The 17,244-nt window shown below is 45.1% G+C and overlaps 1 protein-coding gene and 1 long non-coding RNA gene across 5 annotated transcripts in view; one reads left to right on the top strand and one right to left on the bottom strand.

The window, feature by feature from the left end:
• Nucleotides 1-1,154: 1,154 nt before the first annotated feature.
• On the bottom strand, nucleotides 1,155-5,320 carry paqr8 (progestin and adipoQ receptor family member VIII). Its single transcript, XM_046299029.1, has 4 exons — nucleotides 5,080-5,320; nucleotides 3,404-4,046; nucleotides 2,704-2,924; nucleotides 1,155-2,440 (listed from the first exon to the last, which is right to left on the bottom strand). Exons 2-4 carry the CDS (start codon nucleotides 3,933-3,935, stop codon nucleotides 2,120-2,122), a joined length of 1,074 nt encoding a protein of 357 aa, XP_046154985.1. The 5' UTR covers nucleotides 3,936-4,046; nucleotides 5,080-5,320; the 3' UTR covers nucleotides 1,155-2,119.
• Nucleotides 5,321-6,152: 832 nt separating this feature from the next.
• LOC123995439 overlaps nucleotides 6,153-17,244 on the top strand; it is a 17,898-nt gene continuing 6,806 nt past the window's right edge. Inside the window, exons 1-5 of one of the 4 annotated variants that reach the window (XR_006831832.1) lie at nucleotides 6,156-6,440; nucleotides 15,838-15,988; nucleotides 16,546-16,648; nucleotides 16,703-16,851; nucleotides 17,052-17,143. This is a non-coding gene — a long non-coding RNA (uncharacterized LOC123995439). Of the gene's footprint in view, nucleotides 6,441-15,837; nucleotides 15,989-16,545; nucleotides 16,852-17,051; nucleotides 17,144-17,244 lie in introns of all 4 variants that reach the window. The other 3 variants (XR_006831833.1, XR_006831831.1, XR_006831830.1) reach the window with 3 other exon arrangements.

Here is a 17,244-nt window from a genome sequence, read left to right as displayed (position 1 = left end):
GACTGGGGCGGAGGTTCGCCTTCCAACAGGACAAATACCCTAAGCACACAGCCAAGACAACGCAGGAGTGGCTTTGGGACTCTGAAAGTCTCTGAATGTCCTTAAGTGGCCCACCCAGAGCCCGGACTTGAACCCAATGGAACATCTCTGGAGAATCCTGAAAATAGCTGTGCAACCAGCTTGAGAGGAACTGCAGAGAAGAATGGGAGACACTCCCCAAATACGGGTGTGCCAAGCTTGTAACGGCAGTAAAAAAAAATTGAAAACATTTCTAAAAACCTGTTTTTCCTTTGTCATTATGGTGCATTGTGTGTAGATTGATGCGGAACAATAACTTAATCCATTTCAGAATAAGGCTGTAAATGTAACAAAATGTGGAACAAGTGAAGGGGTCTGAATACTTTCTGAAGGCACAACTCTTGACCATGCAGAGCCCTGTGAGGAATCGGGCGGCATTTCAGATGCAACCAGAGTCAATAGTGTGCACAGAAACCTGATCGAGTGTACTGTGTACCAATAGCAGAATTAGAGGAAGAGTTTGAACGGCTTTCTCTGCCTGCCTGGTACTGTCATGGTTTTCATGGATCGCAATGTCAACTAAAATCAGAACACTGGTATTCAATTACCGGCCATACAAACAACAAGCTCGCTAGGGAATTCTACATTCATGTTCGGAAAATTCCCATTCACAAGCGAGTCATCCGATTTATTTATTTATTTTATTCCACCTTTATTTAACCAGGTAGACTAGTTGAGAACACCTTTATTTAACCAGGTAGACTATTCCCATTTAACCAGGTAGACTAGTTGAGAACACCTTTATTTAACCAGGTAGACTTTGAGAACACCTTTATTTAACCAGGTTTTATTTATTTAACCAGGTAGACCTTTATTTAACCAGGTAGACTAGTTGAGAACACCTTTATTTAACCAGGTAGGCTAGTTGAGAACACCTTTATTTAACCAGGTAGGCTAGTTGAGAACACCTTTATTTAACCAGGTAGACTAGTTGAGAACACCAGGTTTTGAGAACACCTTTATTTAACCAGGTTTTTATTTAACCAGGTAACCATTTAACCAGGTAGACTAGTTGAGAACACCTTTATTTAACCAGGTAGACTAGTTGAGAACACCTTTTATTTAACCAGGTAGACTAGTTGAGAACACCTTTATTTAACCAGGTAGACTAGTTGAGAACAAGTTCTCATTTACAACTGCGACCTGGCCAAGACAAAGCATAGCAGTGTGAACAGACAACAACACAGAGTTACACATGGATGTTGATGGGCTTTTTTCATATGACGTCATACAAACGTCTAGGTCCAATCACACAACACATTTCTTTGTGTAGATGTGTCTTGCATCAATGCTTTTTTTTGTGCTTGTTTTGTAAAAATGCGAATGAGTGTATCCACTATGACCCAGGTTCGCCCTGTATAAAAGCATCACTCCTCGTCACCCACAGCTCTCCTCCTGATCCTCAACCCCACTCGCTCTAGTTGCCAGATCCTGCTCTGCAATGGCCTATAGTCTGCCTGTCACTATGGCCAAAATCACAGCCTGTTCTGTTCACTGCTCAATAAAACTGACTTCTTTGTTTGCTCAATCCCGTGGCTTGGCCTGCCCAGTTTCACTCCAACAGCTGAAAGAGAACGCCAAAAATACAGCTTTAAAAATGTCACTAACTCTTTATCAGACAGACTTTGGGGTGAAATTCCATTAAGCTTAACACAAAAACACCCTTCATGGGTTCCTCAGATATAAACTGAATCAATAGCCTGGTCCCAGATCTGTTTGTACATTTATCATGACAATGTCCATAGGCGTTGGCTATACAGCACAAACAGATCTGGGACCAGGCAACTGAATCTAAGCTTATTGATCAATAACTGGTCAGAAGTAGGCAATAAATAAATATTTACCCTGTGGCCAGGAAGTAAACAAAGAAGGAAATGGTTAGATTTGACAGGAATCAAAAGATCTTTTAAGGCAAGAAACTTTTATCTGCTACAAAGACACTCATCATCTTAGATAAATACTGTCTCTCTATACATTTACAGGACATGATTATTCTCAAAACACTGAAAATGTCTCTCGTTCTTCCTCTCCCTGCCATCCCTCACTGCTTCACAGTTTCACTTTTCTCCAGTCGTCTCTGTACATGCCTCCTCATGACAACCGCGGTCAGGGTGCTACATAGTGCTAGGGCGAGGAAGGATGCACCGGCGAACCACAGCTGCCTCTCCCCATACAACTGCAGCACTGTATCCCTCCGATTGCCATAGTCCAGGAAAAGGGCCTCCAGCTGACACAGCGTACACAGAGACAGGAAGAGGTGGAAGATCTGGTGACCCTGACCCATGATGTCACAATGCCCCGGGAAGAACCTCTCAGGAACAGGGCAGGAGAAGAAGAAGGCTGCAAGCAGGAAGGCGGCCATCTAAAAATGGAGGACCACAACGGAAACAAGTCAGTTGACTCTGTGAATTGTGTTTTTTTTAATCCTCAATCATTTTTTTGTGTGTGTTGTATTCTCACGGCTCAGGCAACTCTACGGGCCAGTTACCCAGACACACAGATGGAGCTTCTCCATTGACCATGCTTTGTAGACTAGGACTTGGCTTTCCTTATCTGTGTCTGGGAAACCCGGCCCATAGAGTTGCCACAGCCATGATAATTCCCTCCATTCTTTCATCCACCCACCTGCAGGGCGTGGAGCGGTAGAGCTGGGTCCTGACCCCAGGGTACGGTAGCCAGGCGGTGGGCTACAGGGCTGATGTCCAGAAAGTAGGCCATGCTGGTGGGGATCAGCTGGCAGATCTTCCTCCTCAGCGGGTAAGGCCGGCGGTAGCGTGACTTGGCAAAGCAGCAGCTAGCACAGGACAGCCAGCCAAGTAAGGCAGCGCCAGGGAGGAACCAGAACCCTAGAGGTAGAGGTAGAACGGTTTGTCATTCCACAGTATTAAGAATAAGGTGATATTGCCCTTAGATACTGATTCTGGGTCACTTTTGCATTTCCCCCACTAATGGTTAAAGTTAGGATTAGGGGAGGAGAAGCTGATCCTAGAACAGTGTCTAGGGGAAATTTCACCCCGGAGCACAATATTACAACAATCGGCAATACATATTACAGATTTAAAAGCCACCATGTGGGACCACTTAGTAAGAGTTAAGAGACTGTAATCCTTCGTAGGCAATTATAACACAACATCAGAATCAGGTATGCTAAAACGAAACACAATGTACCTAAGGCATCCAAAATGGCATTCTTTTCCCTTTTGGGCCCAGGTGAACAGTAGTGCGCTACATCGGGTATCGCTTGGGATGCAGACAGGTTGAATAAAGTGCACTAGAGTGTGGAGAGAAGGCGTGTTGCCATAGCAATAATAAAAACACAAAATACCTACGGGGCTCTCCCTCCAGGCTGGCTCAGAGCAGTAGAAATAGTGAGCCAGGGAACAGCCATACTGATACACAGACACACCCACGTAGTCCAGGAAGAACAGAGTATAATGAGCCAGCTCAGAGTGGGACTGAAGCAGGTGAGCTGCTACGCTACAACACAAGTAGGTGAGGGCAGACAGTATGTACAGGCAGAGAGGCAGGGACGCCGAGTCCAGGGACAATCCATAGGCCCAGACGCGTAGTAGCACCAGGGGACCTGCCAGAAGGTGTGTCCAGACGTTGAGGGATTCATTGTGTCTCTGGAAGAGGCTGAGGACGTAACACCCCCAGCCCTGCCCCACCGGGCGGTAGCCAGAGAGGATGTAAGGCTCCCGGAACAGAGTAGGGACGCAGGAGACCGGGACGGTGGGGCTGGGGGAGGGGAGGGAGGGGAGTGAAGAGGGGAGGATGTCGGAGAGGTGAGGCAGCCGGCTGAGCTGCTTCACACTCAGAGTCAAGGTACTGAGACGCCCCAGGGCTCCGCTGGACATGATGATGGAGAGGTGGGGCGAGGGAAGGAAAGAGGGATGGAGGGAAAGAGGTGGGAATGGGTATAGAGGAGGTGTAGGGTGGAAAGTTGATTTGGGAAGACTTGGGTTTTGCTGTGGAAACAGAGAGAAACAAAATGCAGTTAAGATTATTTAAGAATCAAAGTATAGATTAGGTTGTATTGTATTCTGTATTATACCAACAGTAGCAACTAGGTCAAAACGGATGCTGTTTAAAATGAGGCAGGCTGACAGACACACATTTCTCACATAGCTGGCCATCTGGGAATTGGTTCACCAGTCTGTCAGCTTACACTGGGAAGCAGGTAGGTAGGCTAGCATGCACCAGAGAGCAGGCATGCAGTCATGCCTGTAAATTGTTACCTCTGGCCTGCTACCTGACCCAGTACCCTAGTCTCACAGCCTCCCTTCCCGCACACTACGGAATGACAACAGCCACCCTATCTATGGCGTCAGCAGCGATACTAATAAGCACCTATGGAGACCAAAGACAAACATATACACCCAGAGAATACAAACCAAGCCATGATTGTGACTGATACAGTGCCAACTGGAAAGGGGACACGTCTGAAACTCCTAACAGCCGCCTTACCTTCCTCACATTAAGCGTGATTGTGTCAGATATTAGTGGTGACATTTCCCTCATTTGAAAAACTTTACAAACGGGGTTGTCATTTATGGGTGAAATGCTTCTACAATTAGCCTGGGTAGCCAGTCTGTTTGAGTTATCATTCCACTCCTTGTTATCATGCGTTCTACAATAGCCTGACCCCAGATCTAGGATCAGGTTACTTGTACAAGGGGAAAAAAGACTAGAAAGACAGGGATGAGGCAAACAGCATTCTAGCAAAAACAACTACAAAAACAGATGAGGCAACAGCATTCTGCACTGGCTGAATGGAGTGTCTGTCTGTCTCTATCCATGTCAGTGGCCCATTATCAGCATTCAACTAAACCTCTAGAATCTAGAAGAAAATGACCAAAAATGGGATAAGCACAAGAAGCAATGAGAGAGAGAAAGTTCTAGATTAATGTAAAAGGGGAAATAATATATATTTTAAAAAATGCGAGGCAAGTTATTATCCTCTCATATTCAAATTATTGTTTGAAAATATAGAAATCTCACCTGTCTTTCTGTATGTTCCTGAATGTCTAGACAGAACACACCTGTTGCTGGGAGCCGTCGCAGTTATCAAATACCACTACAGCGCCAGACCCCATTCCACATCGTTTTTCATTTCTACATCGATTTCGTGATGCTGATGGTGAAGCCTATTCTCAAGCAGACAGTGAGTGGTAGCAGCACGGCAGGTGAACTCTAGCAATCTACAAGTGACAGCATAGCAACCCTACTGCAAAGAAGTGATTTGGGAGACTGGGCGTGCCTAAAAAGGTATGCTAAACCATTGGGCTAAACAGAGAACGCCCAAAACTCAAGGACTGACCTACATTTTCCGAGGCAGTGGCGCTATGAAAAAAATGATCTAATCCTAAAGCTACGCACATTGGGTTACGCATCACAATAAAATATATAGCCTAGGATATTTTGCGTCTCATAATACAATCACAATAGCTTATCAAAACAACCATTTTTTCATGCACACGAGAAACAGAAAACACGATTTATTATTGAAGCATAATATCAAATTGCATGGTTGATAATTGATTTCGAATAGCATTCTAATATATATATTTTTTGCATTTTTACATTTGAATATGCAGAGCCTCATTATACGTTTAAAAACCAATCAGTGCCTATGCGTTACAATACATACACTACAATGCACTACAAAATTACATACTTTGCAAATAATGCAATGGCCACAGCTCGTTTTAGTTAAATAGCGCCATCTGGTGTACTATCGGTGGAAGAGCGTCGTTTGTGGGACCAGGCAATGCAAGGGGTGCTTAGAAGATATTGAACATGCGCAATAGGCAGCTGGTGCATGTTCTATAGTGTATCTTCCGAGCCTCTCTTCTTGCCATGGCAGGGGAAAGTTGTTTTGGGGGGGATGGTGCTGAGGAAAAGTATTTTTATTCCTGCTCTGCTGTTGAGTATTTTTCTCCTCTCATAGAGGAGCAATAAAGATTTGAAAAAAAAAATATATATATTTTAAATAATATTAATTACTTTTTAAATGTTACTTATCACCACACTATGGAATGACAACAGCACCTCTACTTCCCATGGCTCCAGTTCTGTTTGTGCTCTTACCAATGTAAAGGATGTCACGCTGCCTGCTTAGCGAGTATCACTTCCTCCCGATTCGGCCCGTACCTGGCTCGAACCATCCTCCCTCAGGCATATTAGCTGATCTAATGCTTGCTAATGATTTTACACAAGCGGGACACTTAAGGCTGAGTAAGTTTTACACATCGTCACGTGCTACACTAACATGAAAATGATACATGAAATGAGTTGGCAGCGTCGGTCGAGGGATACTAACTGAACTATGCTGAACAAAAATATTAAACGCAACATGTCTGGTGAGTATGCAGGCCATGGAAGAACTGGGACAATTTTCAGTTTCCAGGAATTGTGTACAGATCCTTGTGACATGGGGTCGTGCATTAATGCTGAAACAAAGTGGAACAAAGTGTGGGGGGGGGGTGGCACAACAATGGGCCTCAAGATCGCGTCACGGTATCTCTGTGCATTTAAAATGCAAATTGTGTTTGTTGTCTGTAGCTTATGCCTTCCCATACCATAACCCCACTGCCACCATATGGCACTCTGTTCACAATGTTGACATCAGCAAACCGCTCACCCACACGACGCCATACACCTGGTCTGCAGTTGTGAGGCCGGTTGAAAGTACTGCAAAATTCTCTAAAACAACTGCTTATGGTAGAGAAAATAACATTACATTCTCTGGCAACATGTCTGGTGGACATTCCTACAGTCTGCATGTCAATTGCTCGTCTGTGGCATTGTGTTGTGTGACAAAATTGCACATTTTAGAGTGGCCTTTAAAAAAAAACAGCACAAGGTGCACCTGTGTAATGATCATGCTGTTTAATCAGTTTATTGATATGCCATACCTGTCAGATGGATGGATTATCTTGGCAAAAGAGAAATGCTCACTAACGGATGTAAACAAATTTGTGCACAAAATTTAAGAGAAATAAGCTTTTTTTGTGCATATGGTATATTTCTGGGATCTTATTTCAGTTCATTAAACATTGGACCAACACTTTACATGTTGGGTTTCTATTTTGTTCTGTATAAATGACCATTGCATTATCTTATTTCATCATGAAGTCCTTTTAGAGGATAGTTAAGGATCATATCACCTTAAATAGTGCCCCCCTTTAAGATTTAGATGCACTATTGTAAAGTGACTGTTCCACTGGATGTCATAAGGTGAATGCACCAATTTGTAAGTCGCTCTGGATAAGAGCGTCTGCTAAATGACTTAAATGTAAATGTAAATGTAAGTAAAAGTGCAATATGTGCCATGTAAAAAAGCTAACGTTTCAGTTCCTTGCTCAGAACATGAGAACATATGAAAGCTGGTAGTTCCTTTTAACACGAGTCTTCAATATTCCACGATAAGACGTTTTAGGTTGTAGTTATTATAGGACTATTTCTCTCTATACTTTTTTACTTTTTTTTTATTTTTTACTATTGGATGTTATTATAGGCACTTTAGTATTGCCAGCCTAATCTCTGGAGTTGATAGGCTTGAAGTCATAAACAGCGCTGTGCTTCAAGTATTGCGAGCAGTAAAGTGCTGTTTGAATGAATGCTTACGAGCCTGCTGCTGCCTACCACCGCTCAGTCAGACTGCTCTATCAAATATCAAATCATAGACTTAATTATAATAAACACACAGAAATATTAGCCTTAGGTCATTAATATCATCAAATCTGGAAATTATCATTTCGAAAACAAAATGTTTATTCTATCAGTGAAATACAGAACCGTTCTGTATTTTATCAAATGGGTGCCATCCCTAAGTCTAAATATTGCTGTTATATTGCACAACCTTCAATATTATGTCATAATTATGTACAATTCTGGCAAATTAATTTACGGTCTTAGTCAGGAAGAAATGGTCTTCACACAGTTCGCAACGAGCCAGGCGACCCAAACTGCTGCAATATAGCCTGTAAACCAATATATATACTTGTGTATTGATTTTAAGAAATGCATTGATGTTTCTGATTATTGGTGCAACGACAATGCTTTTTTCACGAATGTGCTTGTTAAATCATCACCCGTTTGGCGAAGTAGGCTGTGATTGGATGATAAATTAACAGGCACCGCATTGATTATATGCAACACAGGAAAAGCTAGTTAAACTAATAATTTCATTAACCATGTGTAGTTAGCTCGTGATTATTCATAGTTTTTTTTACAAGATAAGTTTATTGCTAGATAACAACTTAACTTGGCTCCTTGCTGCACTCGCATAACAGCTGGTCAGCCTGCCATGCAGTCTCCTCGTGGAGTGCAATGTAATCGACGTCCAAAAATGCAGATTATTGATTGTTATGAAAACTTGAAATCGTCCCTAATTAATCGGCCAACCTCTACTAAGAATGCTGTTCATTGACTACAGCTTAGCCTTCAACAACATTGTACTCTCCAAGCTCATCATTAATCTTGAGGGCCTGGGTCTGAACCCCTCCCCGTGCAACTGGGTCCTGGACTTCCTGACTGGCCGACCCCAGGTGGTGAAGGTTGGACACAACACCTCCGCCACACTGATCCTCACCACGGCCCACAATGTTGCGTGCTCAGCCCCCACCTGTACTCCCTGTTCACGCATGACTGCGTGGTCACGCAAGTTTGCTTGATGATTGACGACACAACAGTAGTAGGCCTGATTACCAAAATCGATGAGGCCATTTACAGGGAGGAGGTGAGGGCCCTGGCAGAGTGGTGCTAGGAAAATAACCTCTCCCTCAACGTGAACAAAAAGAAGGAGCTGATCGTGGACTTCAGGAGACAGCAGAGAGAGAGCACCATCCACCTGTTCACCCCAATACCATCTAGAAGGCAGAGATAGTAAAGGTGCATCAAAGCTGGGACCGAGAGACTGAAAAACAGGCCATCTCCAGGCCTTCAGACTGGTAAACAGTCACCACTAGCCAGCCAGTCTCCGCCCTGCACCCTGCCCTGAACTTAGTCACTGTTACTAGCCGTCTACCACCCTGTACTTTACCCAGCACCTTAGACTGTTGCCCTATGGACATAGTCATTAAACACTGGTCACTTTAATCATGTTTACATACTGTTTAACCTACTTCATATGTATATACTGTATTATAGTCAAGGCTCATCTATTGTACTGCAATTACTGCTGTACACCTTTCCTATTCATGTCCATACACACCAGTATATATATATATATATGTATATGTATATGTATATATATATGTATATGTATATGTATATATATATATGTATGTATATGTATACATGTATACGTATATATATGTATATATATGTATATGTATATATATATGTGTATGTATATGTATATATATGTATATATATATATATACATATATATACATATATATATACGTATACATGTATACATATACATATACATATATATATACATATACATATACATATACATATACATATATATATATATATATATATATATATATATATATATATATATATATATATATATATATATATATATATACTGGTGTGTATGGACATGAATAGGAAAGGTGTAGATATACACAGTGGGGCAAATAAGTATTTACTCAGCCACCAATTGTGCAAGTTCTCCCACTTAAAAAGATGAGAGAGGCCTGTAATTTTCATCATAGGTACACTTCAACTATGACAGACAAAATTAGAAAAAAAATTCCAGAAAATCACATTGTAGGATTTTGAATGAATTTATTTGCAAATTATGGTGGAAAATAAGTATTTGGTCAACTACAAACAAGCAAGATTTCTGGCTCTCACAGACCTGTAACTTCTTCTTTAAGAGGCTCCTCTGTCCTCCACTCGTTACCTGTATTAATGGCAGCTGTTTGAACTTGTTATCAGTATAAAAGACACCTGTCCACAACCTCAAACAGTCACACTCCAAACTCGTTCATAAATACATGGAGAACTTTATAGACCATCTCTAGCTATACTAACTCTCTCTTCTCCAGGATGTGTTTGACCAGCTATCCCGCTCCCTAGACCCCAGCATTCACGGTCATGAGTACATTAAGAAGGCCATCCCGTGTGTGTGTTGTTTGGAGGAGTGGAGAAGGTTCTGGAGAATGGGTCACGCATCAGAGGAGACGTCAATGTAGTGCTCATAGGTACTGAGACCACTGAACTACTGTCGTTCTCTCTCTCTTTCCTTCTCACTCTCGTGCTCTCTAATGATAATGATTATAATTATATTATTATTTTCAGTGATATTCTGATTTCATCACTTCCGATTTTGTTGGAAAGGGTTAACACTGTAGAGAAAAAAAAAGATCCAATCAGGATTTTTCTTTGGTGGTCTATGTGGAGATAATTTTAGCTATTGGCCATTGGCTACGCTACGCCATCAGAAGCTAGATGGAAAGGCATCAGCCATTCAACTGTGTTAGGGCAAAACATTTTGGAGTGACAGTAGAATCAACCAATCACATTTAGACTTGTAATGGCTGGGACCGCCTTCTCAAAGGGCAACAATAGCGAGCAGAGCAGTAGTTTTCCCACAGTTTAGCTAGCTTTTGTTGTAGGCTAGTTTGCAGCAGGTGTTATCAAAGAGGATGTTGATGCTAATTTGTTAGAATAACTTTCAATAAGAAGTTAACTTTTTTTTACTGCAGTGGGCTAAATCAGGGTCTCACGGAGGGATACCTCACACCCAGGGTTATGTGCTGACTAAGAAGACACCTGTACCATGACCTGGACCATGTTAGATATAAAGCTGAAATGTATTTCATTTTTTGTTTGCATCCCAATATTATACTATATACATCACAAAATACTAAAATATAACAAAACTGTTTTGACATAGAAGCACCGTATTTATGTCATTTGTTTCATTAAATCATTTTTATTAATTATGAAACATAGTAATAACATTCCACCCATGAGGCCAACGAGGGGGATTTTGGTCATTGACTACAGGAAAGGGTTGTTTCATGTGAGCTGTGAGTGGAGCTGTGCGTTCCGTTCCTCCCTACCCTACTGGCTACCCTACTGGTTCCTCCCTACCCTACTGGCTATCCTACAGGTTCCTCCCTACCCTTCTGGCTACCCTACTGGTTCCTCCCTACCCTTCTGGCTACCCTACTGGTTCCTCCCTACCCTTCTGGCTACCCTACTGGTTCCTCCCTACCCTTCTGGCTACCCTACTGGCTACCCCACCGGTTCCTCCCTACCCTTCTGGCTATCCTACTGGCTACCCCACCGGTTCCTCCCTACCCTTCTGGCTATCCTACTGGCTACCACACCGGTTCCTCCCTACCCTTCTGGCTATCCTACTGGCTACCCCACCGGTTCCTCCCTACCCTACTGGCTACCCTACTGGCTACACTACTGGATACACTGCTGGCTACCCTACCGGCTACCCTACCGGTTCCTCCCTACCCTTCTGGCTATCCTACTGGCTACCCCACCGGTTCCTCCCTACCCTACTGGCTACCCTACTGGCTACCCCACCGGTTCCTCCCTACCCTACTGGCTACCCTACTGGCTACCCCACCGGTTCCTCCCTACCCTTCTGGCTATCCTACTGGCTACCCCTCCGGTTCCTCCCTACCCTTCTGGCTATCCTACCGGCTACCCTACCGGTTCCTCCCTACCCTTCTGGCTATCCTACTGGCTACCCCACCGGTTCCTCCCTACCCTACTGGCTACCCTACTGGCTACCCCACCGGTTCCTCCCTACCCTACTGGCTACCCTACTGGCTACCCTACTGGCTACACTGATGGCTACCCTACCGGATACACTACTGACTACACTACTGGCTACCCTACCAGTTCCTCCCTATCCTACTGGCTACCCTACTGGTTCCTCCCTACCCTACTGGCTACCTTACCGGTTCCTCCCTACCCTACTGGCTACCCTACTGGCTACCCCACCGGTTCCTCCCTACCCTACTGGCTACCCTACTGGCTACCCCACCGGTTCCTCCCTACCCTTCTGGCTATCCTACTGGCTACCCCACCGGTTCCTCCCTACCCTTCTGGCTATCCTACCGGCTACCCTACCGGTTCCTCCCTACCCTTCTGGCTATCCTACTGGCTACCCCACCGGTTCCTCCCTACCCTACTGGCTACCCTACTGGCTACCCCACCGGTTCCTCCCTACCCTTCTGGCTACCCTACTGGCTACCCCACCGGTTCCTCCCTACCCTTCTGGCTATCCTACTGGCTACCCCACCGGTTCCTCCCTACCCTTCTGGCTATCCTACTGGCTACCCCACCGGTTCCTCCCTACCCTACTGGCTACCCTACTGGCTACCCTACTGGCTACACTGCTGGCTACCCTACCGGATACACTACTGACTACACTACTGGCTACCCTACCGGTTCCTCCCTATCCTACTGGCTACCCTACCGGTTCCTCCCTATCCTACTGGCTACCCTACCAGTTCCTCCCTATCCTACTGGCTACCCTACCGGTTCCTCCCTATCCAACTGGCTACCCTACCAGTTCCTCCCTATCCTACTGGCTACCCTACCGGTTCCTCCCTACCCTACTGGCTACCTTACCGGTTCCTCCCTACCCTACAGGCTACCCTACTGGTTCCTCCCTATCCTACTGGCTACTCTATCGGTTCCTCCCTACCCTACTGGCTACCCTACCGGTTCCTCCCTATCCTACTGGCTACCCTACTGGTTCCTCCCTATCCTACTGGCTACCCTACCGGTTCCTCCCTACCTTACTGGCTACCCTACTGGCTACCCTACTGGTTCCTCCCTTCCCTACTGGCTACCCTACTGGTTCCTCCCTATCCTACTGGCTACCCTACCGGTTCCTCCCTACCCTACCGGCTACCCTACCGGTTCCTCCCTACCCTACTGGCTACGCTACCGGTTCCTCCCTACCCTACTGGTTCCTCCCTACTCTACTGGCTACCCTACCGGTTCCTCCCTATCCTACTGGCTACTCTACCGGTTCCTCCCTACCCTACTGGCTACCCTACCGGTTCCTCCCTATCCTACTGGCTACCCTACCGGTTCCTCCCTATCCTACTGGCTACCCTACTGGTTCCTCCCTACCATACTGGCTACCCTACCGGTTCCTCCCTACCCTACTGGCTACCCTACTGGTTCCACCCTACCATACTGGCTACCCTACTGGCTACCCTACCCTACTGGCTACCGATGTCATTCTTCTGTGATTTTGAGAGCAGTACACTCTTGCTGCCTACAGATAGTATTCAGCTGAAACTAGGCTAAGTGTACAGTTTATACCTGCGTATAGCCTCCACTACACCACTGCGTATAGCCTCCACTACACCACTGCGTATAGCCTCCACTACACCACTGCGTATAGCCTCCACTACACCACTGCGTATAGCCTCCACTACACCACTGCGTATAGCCTCCACTACACCACTGCGTATAGCCTCCACTACACCACTGCGTATAGCCTCCACTACACCACTGCGTATAGCCTCCACTACACCACTGAGTATAGCCTCCACTACACCACTGCATATAGCCTCCATTACACCACTGCGTATAGCCTCCACTACACCACTGACCCTTTGTGTTTTATAAAAGTACACTCTGCTACATGGCTGGAATTATGGTTGCTGTTCTTTCAGCATCACACACCTGTCACACACTGAAGACCAATAGGTTATCCACTATACTAACCTGTCACACACTGAAGACCAATAGGTTCTCCACTATACTAACCTGTCACTCACTGAAGACCAATAGGTTCTCCACTGAAGACCAATAGGTTCTCCACTGAAGACCAATAGGTTCTCCACTATACTAACCTGTCACTGAAGACCAATAGGTTCTCCACTATACTAACCTGTCACTCACTGAAGACCAATAGGTTCTCCACTATACTAACCTGTCACACACTGAAGACCAATAGGTTCTCCACTGTACTAACCTGTTACACAGGTCTATAATGTCTATTATATGTCTATAATAGATATAAAGACTGTTAAGATATTCATGTTTAGAGAAAGGAGTGTCTATATTTAGCCTGGTGAAGTGGTTTTATGCTCTGACTAAATGCAAGTTATGTTTTTTATTTTATTTTTTTAACTCCGCTGGTCTGGGGAAAAAAAATGACGAGTCCTCACTGTCCAAGACGGAGTACAAATATACCTGACACCGAGACTGAGACACTGGTGACTTGTTTAGTGAGTAGTGATGGGGAACAAATGTATACAGTTTCATATTGCAATATTATTTTGGACAATATTATATCCATACTTTGACTCCAAATAATGTATTTATTTTTTGCTAGGTCACGTTAGCTAGCGCTAGTCGGATGTACCTGCACCAAAACTACATTTTTCATCCTATATCTTTGTTTTCGTCTGTTTAAATAGTATCGTGATAATATTGTATTGTCCCTGGCAAATCCCAACCCTATTAGTGAGCACTGTTAAAAGTGTTACAGTAATGGTCTGGATCCTAATTGTAGCACATGTAAGAATGACCTCTCAATCTCTCCACTGGTCTAAATGGGTATTGTTGGGGGTACTGGAGTTGGGAACCACTGGTCTAAATGGGTACTGTTGGGGGTACTGGAGTTGGGAACCAATGGTCTAAATGGGTACTGTTGGGGGTACTGGAGTTGGGAACCACTGGTCTAAATGGGTACTGTTGGAGGTACTGGAGTTGGGAACCACTGGTCTAAATGGGTACTGTTGGGGGTACTGGAGTTGGGAACCACTGGTCTAAATGGGTACTGTTGGGGGTACTGGAGTTGGGAACCAATGGTCTAAATGGGTACTGTTGGGGGTACTGGAGTTGGGAACCACTGGTCTAAATGGGTACTGTTGGAGGTACTGGAGTTGGGAACCACTGGTCTAAATGGGTACTGTTGGGGGTACTGGTGTTGGGAACCACTGGTCTAAATGGGTACTGTTGGGGGTACTGGAGTTGGGAACCACTGGTCTAAATGGGTACTGTTGGGGGTACTGGAGTTGGGAACCACTGGTCTAAATGGGTACTGTTGGGGGTACTGGAGTTGGGAACCACTGGTCTAAATGGGTACTGTTGGGGGTACTGGAGTTGGGAACCACTGGTCTAAATGGGTACTGTTGGGGGTACTGGAGTTGGGAACCACTGGTCTAAATGGGTACTGTTGGGGGTACTGGAGTTGGGAACCACTGATCTAAATGGGTACTGTTGGGGGTACTGGAGTTGTGAACCACTGGTCTAAATGGGTACTGTTGGGGGTACTGGAGTAGGGGACCACTGGTCTAAATGGGTACTGTTGGGGGTACTGGAGTAGGGGACCACTGGTTTAAATGGGTACTGTTGGGGGTACTGGAGTTGTGAACCACTGGTCTAAATGGGTACTGTTGGGGGTACTGGAGTTGTGAACCACTGGTCTAAATGGGTACTGTTGGGGGTACTGGGGTAGGGGACCACTGGTTTAAATGTGCAGACTCTTCCCACTGGGCGAGGAAAAACAAACATGCCCTCTAATTAGTGCATGTTTTAAGTATCCCTATATTTCTGTTATTACGGTGCTGTCACCCTGTTATTAGTACTCCTCCGCAGTCGTCTCAATGGAGATGGACCGGACCAGGGTGCCATGGTAACCATGTACTGTGGAAATACGTTTTTTAGTAAACATTGTTAAACTGGAACCTAGTCGTTGCGTCATTTTTTAAGTTAAAACCCTCTCCCTCATTCTCTACTCCTTCATCACTGCATCTTTCTCTCTCCGTGCTAAATCAGTTGTTATCTTGTTGTTTATAGAGATATGATAGTGAGTAAAGAGTTTATGAGGAAGTACATCCACATCGCCAAGGTGTTGATCCCCACGCTGACCCAGGAAGCGGCCAATCACATCGCTGAAGAATACTCCAGGCTGAGAAACCAGGAACAGCTGGGATCTGACATCGCCAGGGTGAGTAGTGTAGACACGCACACACAGACAGAATATAGCCTTATAGTTACACCCATCTAGTACTGTGTCGGACCCCCTTTTGCCTCCAGAACAGCCTGAATTCTTTCGGGGTTGGATTCTACAGGTCGGAAGCGGTCTACAGGCACGTTGGTCCATGCTGACGCGACGGCATCACACAGGTGCTGCAGATTGGACGACGCTACACCACCGTTTCACCCACAGGACTTCGCCTGACTGGATGTTTTTTGTTTGTCGCTGGTTTTAAAAAAACAGATAAAGCAACACCTCGCTCTCCCCTATTTGACCTAGATAGTTTGTGTGTATGTGTTGACATGTAGGTTACGTGTGCCTTTATGAAAAATGTATGTTGTTTCTGTCCTTGAGCTGTTCTTGTCTAATGATGTTCTGTATTATGTTTCATGTTTTGTGTTGGACCCAAGGAAGAGTAGCTGCTGCTTTTACAACAGCTAATGAGGATCCTAATAAAATACCAAATACCCCCCCCCCATCTAACCTTCTCCCCCGTCTAACCCCCTGCCCCTCCTCGCTCCCTCCAGACGTCCCCAGTAACTGCTCGTACTCTGGAGACCCTCATCTGTCTGTCTACGGCCCACGCTAAAGCCCGCATGAGTAAGGCTGTGGAGCTGGAGGACTCTTGAGGTCGCTGTGGAGCTGGAGGACTCTGAGGTCGCTGTGGAGCTGGAGGACTCTGAGGTCGCTGTAGAGCTGGAGGACTCTTGAGGTCGCTGTGGAGCTGGAGGACTCTGAGGTCGCTGTGGAGCTGGAGGACTCTTGAGGTCGCTGTGGAGCTGGAGGACTCTGAGGTCGCTGTGGAGCTGGTTCAGTTCGCTTACTTCAAAAAGGTCTCAACGTCTATGATTGGTTGATTGATTGATTGACTGTTTTTTATTTGTCTTCCACATGGTGGCCAGCCCATATAGGGTTATAACACAATACAGCCTTTAAGCAAATATACATCTTTATTTAAATAAACTCTGCTGAAGTTTCAGTAAAGCCTGTTTGATGTCTGCAGTTAATACAGAGTGTATCCCTGGTCCTGTAGGTTCTGGAGAAGAAAAGAGGGAGGAAGGAGTCTGACTCTGAGGAGGAAGAGGAGGAGACAACACAACGTACCCCTCGCTCAGACAAAAAGAGGTACGGCGCTAGATGTAAACAAACACTGTATAGCCTCAAAACATGGTTACAACTATCACTATGGATGGTTGGTCCTTGTATCCATAGCTCTTGCCTATGAG

The sequence above is a fragment of the Oncorhynchus gorbuscha genome, linkage group LG14, assembly GCF_021184085.1.
Source record: "Oncorhynchus gorbuscha isolate QuinsamMale2020 ecotype Even-year linkage group LG14, OgorEven_v1.0, whole genome shotgun sequence".
NCBI classification, from domain to species: Eukaryota; Metazoa; Chordata; class Actinopteri; order Salmoniformes; family Salmonidae; genus Oncorhynchus; species Oncorhynchus gorbuscha.
Note: the sequence above shows the minus strand (reverse complement) of the source record. Positions and strands in the feature narration are given on the sequence as shown.

What these genes read in the sequence shown, in the direction of transcription:
- paqr8 (XM_046299029.1), bottom strand. Translation starts at nt 3,935, where the DNA reads ATGTCCAGCGGAGCCCTGGGGCGTCTCAGTACCTTGACTCTGAGTGTG. An exon ending in CTGGAGGGAGAGCCCCGTAG is followed by an intron (nt 2,925 to 3,403) that starts GTATTTTGTGTT and finishes CTCTACCTCTAG; the next exon opens with GGTTCTGGTTCCTCCCTGGC. An exon ending in TACCGCTCCACGCCCTGCAG is followed by an intron (nt 2,441 to 2,703) that starts GTGGGTGGATGA and finishes CTCCATTTTTAG; the next exon opens with ATGGCCGCCTTCCTGCTTGC.